This window comes from Myotis lucifugus, unplaced genomic scaffold (assembly GCF_000147115.1).
Source record: "Myotis lucifugus unplaced genomic scaffold, Myoluc2.0 scaffold_125, whole genome shotgun sequence".
Taxonomy (NCBI): Eukaryota; Metazoa; Chordata; class Mammalia; order Chiroptera; family Vespertilionidae; genus Myotis; species Myotis lucifugus.
This window is the reverse complement of record NW_005871173.1, coordinates 3771805-3777590: the sequence shown is the minus strand read 5'-3', so window position 1 is coordinate 3777590 and position 5786 is coordinate 3771805. Positions and strand designations below refer to the sequence as shown.

Sequence of the window (5786 nt, the reverse complement as noted above, 5' to 3'; positions counted from 1 at the left end):
GGACGAGGTGGAGGAGTGGCAGCACCCGGTGAGTGGGGCGGGCCAGGCTGCCAGGTGCACGGAAACCTGGGGGGCGTTTCGCATGCCCTGCCGATTACTGGTCCTTCTTAGAGAGGTTCCCACGGGAACGGGCCTGTGGGATCACAGGGGAACAAAGAGCCGCCTTGATACTTAGAAAAAGGCCACCCTGAGCGTTCCGCCCCACCGGGCAGTCCCTTCCCCCCCCCAAAACTGGCTTTAAGTCGGATTAGCTGGGTGCCCCCAGCAGTGAGCCAGCCACAGGGCCCGAAACAAGCCTCCCCTAGCGGCCTGCACATGCAGCCTGGCACGCGCAGTGCTGATGGGACCTGGAGGTCTCCAGGCTCTGCCCCTCCTCTGCTGTGTGACCTGGGCGAGGGGCCTCACCTCTCAGCCTCATTTCCTTGTGGACAGTGGGGACTACTACCCACCTGTCCGGTTGCTGTAGGACCCCGCAGAGAGGTTAGTGAATTGCAGCCGTGGTAGCGCCACTCCATCCGCCTTCATGCCCACCAGGAGCACAGGCCCTGGGCGCTGCGGGGCTGGGTCACAGTACAGGCCTCAGACAAGCTGTGGGGGCTCCGCCCCCCGCCTGTCCTCCTCCTCCGCGCTTCCCCATCTGAGGCAGCCCCTGTGAGGACGCCTGTGCCTCCCCTCACTTCATCCTGCCCACCCCCCGCCCCGCTAATCTGTGTGCAGAGGCCTCCATCCTTGGGTTTGTGGAGAAAGTGCTTATTACACAGCATTAAGTGAGAAAAGCTGGTTACAAACCAGCTGTAAACGAAGCTCATCCGTGGGATTCGGGTGGTGATGAAGTGGGTGGGGTTCAGTTATGTGCCCCTGAGACATTGCTGGAAGGATCAGGGTGATGGGGAGAACTCCCTGAGCGCCGTGCTGGGGGGGCGGGAGCTTGGCCACGGGAAAGGAAGAAAGCCGGGCGCCAGCACCGAGTGGCTCTTTCCAGGCGGGAGGATTTTTTTCTTTAATAAATTTTTTCCCCCCAGAAAAAACATGTACAGTGAGCATATGCTAGGATTATAGACAGAAGAAAAGATAGAAAAATGTCAAACCCTGGCATCAGTTTCTCTTTGAGCTGCGGGGACACTCGTTGGCGCAGTCGCCTCCTGTGGCTCATGCTGCACACCTGCCAGGAGGAAGGGGAGGTGGGGATAGGGGGGTCCTTACCCACAAGGGGAACGGCCGCCTCCATGAAGAAAGGTCCTTCTGGAGGAAGCGGCCAGGCCACGGCTCTGTGTGAGACGTGCTCACTGTTGATTCACTTCCGAAGGCCAAGGAAGCCCAGGATGACCTGGTAAAGACCAAGGAGGAGCTGCAGCTGGTGATGACGGCGCCACCGCCCCCGCCGCCCCCTGTGTACGAGCCGGTGGCCTATCACGTCCGCGAGAACCTGCAGGAGGAGGGCGCAGAGGACTCGGGCTACAGCGCCGAGCTGTCCAGCGAGGGCATCCTGGACGACCGCCACGAGGAGAAGCGGGTCACCGAGGCCGAGAAGAACCTGCGCGTGCAGCAGCAGCTGATGGTGAGGGCGGGACGGGCGGCACCGCCTTGCCCTCGGGGCTCCCGGGCTTCCCGCTGGGGCCGGCGGCCTGAGGGCCACGAGGGAGCCCCCACCAGCACCCACTCTCCGGGGAGGGCGGTGGCGGGGGCCTGACCCTGCCTCTTGCCTTGCAGACTCTGTCCAGCGAGCTGTCCCAGGCCAGAGACGAGGCCAAGAGGACTCACAACGACATCATCCACAACGAGAACATGAGGCAAGGCCGTGACAAGTACAAGACGCTGCGGCAGATCCGGCAGGGCAACACCAAGCAGCGCATCGACGAGTTCGAGGCCATGTGAGGCCGCGGGACTGCAGGGCGGCCCGAGCCTGGGCCCCGCGGTCCCATGCAGACTCTGAAACTCTATTCGTAGTTCTCTAATCTAGACCCTCCTCGTACCCAGTTCCTTTAAAGAGAGTAGCTGTTTCAGCGGGAAGATTCCGGGGCTGGGACGGGAGGCTTCCCTGGTTACTTCCCATTTGTATCATAGTGCCAAACGGCCTGATTTTTACTGTTGTTATTATTGAATCACTTCCTGTCTGTGCTGGGGGCAGGGCCGATCGAATCAAGGAAAAGGCCGCTGCACGCCTGAGGGGCAGCGCCGTGCTGGCGTGTGAGAGTCGTGTCGTTGCAGCACCCTCGGCGGCTCCAGTCCGTGCCATATTCCGTCTGTATTTGAAATTAGCCCAGATTGATTGATTGTACTTGATTTCTGTGAAGGATGCATCTCTGTATTTATGTTTTTGAGGCTTGAAAACTGGTCGAAAGCACTCACACATGCACAGTGACTTCCTCGGGCAGCAGCGTCCTCGCTCATTCCGGATAAACAGCACAGGAGGACACACGCTTAGATAAACTCCTGGTTTAACAGTTAGAGGCTCCATGGTTGGGCTCACACACCTGATTAATGATGATCAGCTATAGAATATAATATTTATATATAAGCAATAATATGGGTTTGTAACATTAGTTAAAAAGGGAAAACCTTGTTCTGTATATTTTGTTACCTTTTACAGAATAATAAAGAACATGAAAACCATGTTACATTGTGAGGGCAGTAATGAAGCCGGTTAACCGCTGTAGTCACGTCCCGACTCCCCACATTTCCATTTTCTGCTGGAACTTCCGACCTGAAACACACACACATGCTGCTCATTCAGCTGCAGCCACGGGCGCCCCGGCCTGGGGAGCGCCTGCGTTTCCACAGAACCTCTCTCTCCGCTCTCTGCCACGTGCTTGGAAGCCATGGCAATGCTGGCTCAGCTCTCCCTCCCGCTGCAGGTTCTGCTGATGCACCGGTCTCCCCCACCCCCCCCACCCCACCCTGACCTGCTCCATGGTCAGTGGACAGGTGTGGGCGCCCCAGACGGGGGCCAGGTAAGTGGTTTGGTGGTCACAGTGATTGGGGGGCCCTGCTGGCAACCACGGGAGGACTGGGACACTCAAGCCCAGAGGAAGGACTGTCCCCCACAAAATGTCAGAAGCGCCCCTGCTGGGCAACACAAAAGCACCCCCTTTGTCCCACTCTTAACGAAATCCTTTCTGAACTGGTTTAAGAAGGTATTTTCCTTTACGCAAATAATCCTTTTATGATTGACGCCAGGAACAAAAGCAAGTACTGTGCCCCGCCCATGTGGAGGCCTGCAACTTGTGTCCTTAGCAGACCCTAAGCCTGATTTAAATGGTTGAAATGCTGTATCATCGCCCCGCTGTATAGTCAGACCTTCCACCTACGGCAGGTTAGGCAGCTCCAAAGCCAGTGACATCGCCTGCCCTCGAGGAAACATGCCTCTTCTTTTCATGGTGTCGCCGGCTTCTTCAGGACCGGGGACGCAGCCTGAGTTTTCCTGTGTCCGGCAGAGAGGCAGCTGAGAAGGAAAATGGCTGCCATCCCCGCCCTCCAACACCCTCTGGCTTCTTGGTACTTGCTTATCAGGGAGACGATTAGAGCTAAGAAGAGGGCTAAGTCCACCACAAAATACAAACGAATGGAAGAGAGCGGCAGCCACGAGGAGGACCACCTCTGGGGAGGATGCTCTGAGTTTGGAGGGATCTGCACCAGGCACTGGGGCGGTTGGGATGCTGAGGCCATGTGGTCCCTCGTGCAGTCCCCCTCCTCGGCTTCCCAGCCGGCCACAGCCCATGTATGAGGCCTGCCAGCAGGCCCAGGACCAGGCGCACGCCTTATCTTGTTTTAGCCCCATCCTCTTTGGGAGGTTAAGTTCAGAAGCACAAAGCAACTCCCCAAGGCCATACGAGCCGTCCAGGGTGAGGACACAGTCCGCACTAGTCGCCATCACTTCCCACAGTGGCACTGCCAGGATTTAGCGATTCTACATCATAATGGAGTTGGCACCCTGGCTGGGGGGGCGTGTCCCGTGCATCTAAAAGGTCACTATTCAGTGCCCAGTCAGGGCACGTGCTCAGGTTTACCGCTGGGACCCCGTACGGACGTGCAGGAGGCAGCCGATCTATGTTTCTCTCTCACATGGATGCTTGTCTCCCTCTCCCTTCCGCGCTCTTTCAAATCAATTGGGAAAATGGTGTTTGCTTTACTTTTGAAAACAATGCACCGATAAACTTAACCCATAATCCTGACCCTAACCCTACACTCTTAACCCTAAACCCAACCCAAAACCTGAGCTCTAACCCTAAACCTAAACCCTAACCCTAATGTAAACTCTAAACTCTAACCCTAACCCTAAACCCAACCCAAAACCCAAACTCTAACCCTAACCCTAAACCTAAACTCTAACCCTAAACCTAACCTTAAACCCTAACCCTAGTCCTAACCCTAACCCTAATGTAAACTCTAAACTCACTCTAACCCTAACCCTAAACTCTAACCCTAACCCTAAGGGTTGGGGTTAAGTGAGAATGAAATCTGCTGAGTCACCCATCTTACCGTTAATAGAGGGAGATGTGACTGAAGCTGAGGAAATATTTATAAACACGCCTTTTTCCATGTTCCCGCTCAGTCAGTGAATGCTGACTCGCTATGATGAGGACCAATGCGGTATCCAAACCTAGACTCGGCCCAAATTTTGGAGATCAGTCTTTTTTTTTTTTAATTGATTTCAGAGAGGAAGGGAGAGGGAAATAGAAACATCAATGATGAGAGGGAATCATTGATTGGCTGCCTCCTGCACACCCCCGACTGGGGATCGAGCCCACAACCCGACATGTGCCCTTGACCAGAATCAAACCCAGGACCCTTCAGTCCGCAGGCCGACGCTCTATCCACTGAATCAAACAGGCGAGGGCAGAGATCAGAGTCTTAACACGACTTAGTCGATTCTTGTGGGAAAGGTAAAACACCGGGAGTTTACATGGCTCACCCTTGTTGGTGTTTCCTGTAGGCCCCAGGCCAGTGGTCGGCAAACTGCGGCCCCTGGAGTGTGGCTCTTCCACAAAATACCACGTGCGGGCGCGCACGTACAGTGCGATTGAAACTTCGTGGCCACACTCAAGGGGCCAAAGAGCCACATGTGGCTCGCGAGCTGCAGTTTGCCGACCACTGCCCTAGGCCCATGCCATACATATAATAAATTACCAGTAAATGATGTTCTATTAAACCCGATACCTACCCCCTGACACAGGAGTTCAGGTGCCACCTGACCGCACCGGTCAATTCCTGGCTCCCAGCACCACCAGACAGAGTTGACGTCACATGATGGCTGATCTCCTGTCGCTGGAAGAGAAGCCGCCATTTGCTCTCACCCCCCACCCCCTCCTCCCCTGGGCACAACATGACCCCCCCCACCCCCCACCCCCAACTGGTAGCTCAGCAAAGACGTGTGACAGTCCACAGGCCCCAGGAGCAGTGCCTCGGCCGCGTGACGAGGCTGCGGGGATTGCTGAGGAGTCGAGAGAACGCAGGGAGAGGAAGGGTGGGCGCCAGTGGGATTGGGCGAAGGGGGCCCAGGCCTCTGTTCCAGGGGCTTGGAGATGAGCAGGGGGTGCGTGCTGCTGGTCTGCAGGGCCAGCCAAACAGGAAACCGCTAAGATGCACCATGGAACTGCTCACTGTCCGTCTTCACGGCCATGGCCACCTCATCTTCCGCATGTCCCCATGTCCTTGCCCGTCATCCTGCTGGGCAGCCGCTGCTCAAGTGAGGGGGGCGGGGGTGGGGGGCTGGGCCTGTTCGCAGAGCCTTGCAGGCCCGTAGTCCCCCAAAGAGCCCCCACCCCCACCCCTGGCCCACCGTGATG

The 5786-nt window shown here is 56.7% G+C and overlaps 1 protein-coding gene across 1 annotated transcript; it reads left to right on the top strand.

Annotated features, from left to right (window-relative positions):
- Positions 1–6: 6 nt before the first annotated feature.
- Positions 7–2613, top strand: LOC102421286 (ezrin-like). Its single transcript, XM_006093897.2, has 3 exons — positions 7–28; positions 1307–1558; positions 1711–2613. The coding sequence occupies exons 2-3, from the start codon at positions 1361–1363 to the stop codon at positions 1873–1875; spliced, it is 363 nt and encodes a 120-aa protein (XP_006093959.2). The 5' UTR covers positions 7–28; positions 1307–1360; the 3' UTR covers positions 1876–2613.
- The last annotated feature ends 3173 nt before the right edge of the window (positions 2614–5786 follow it).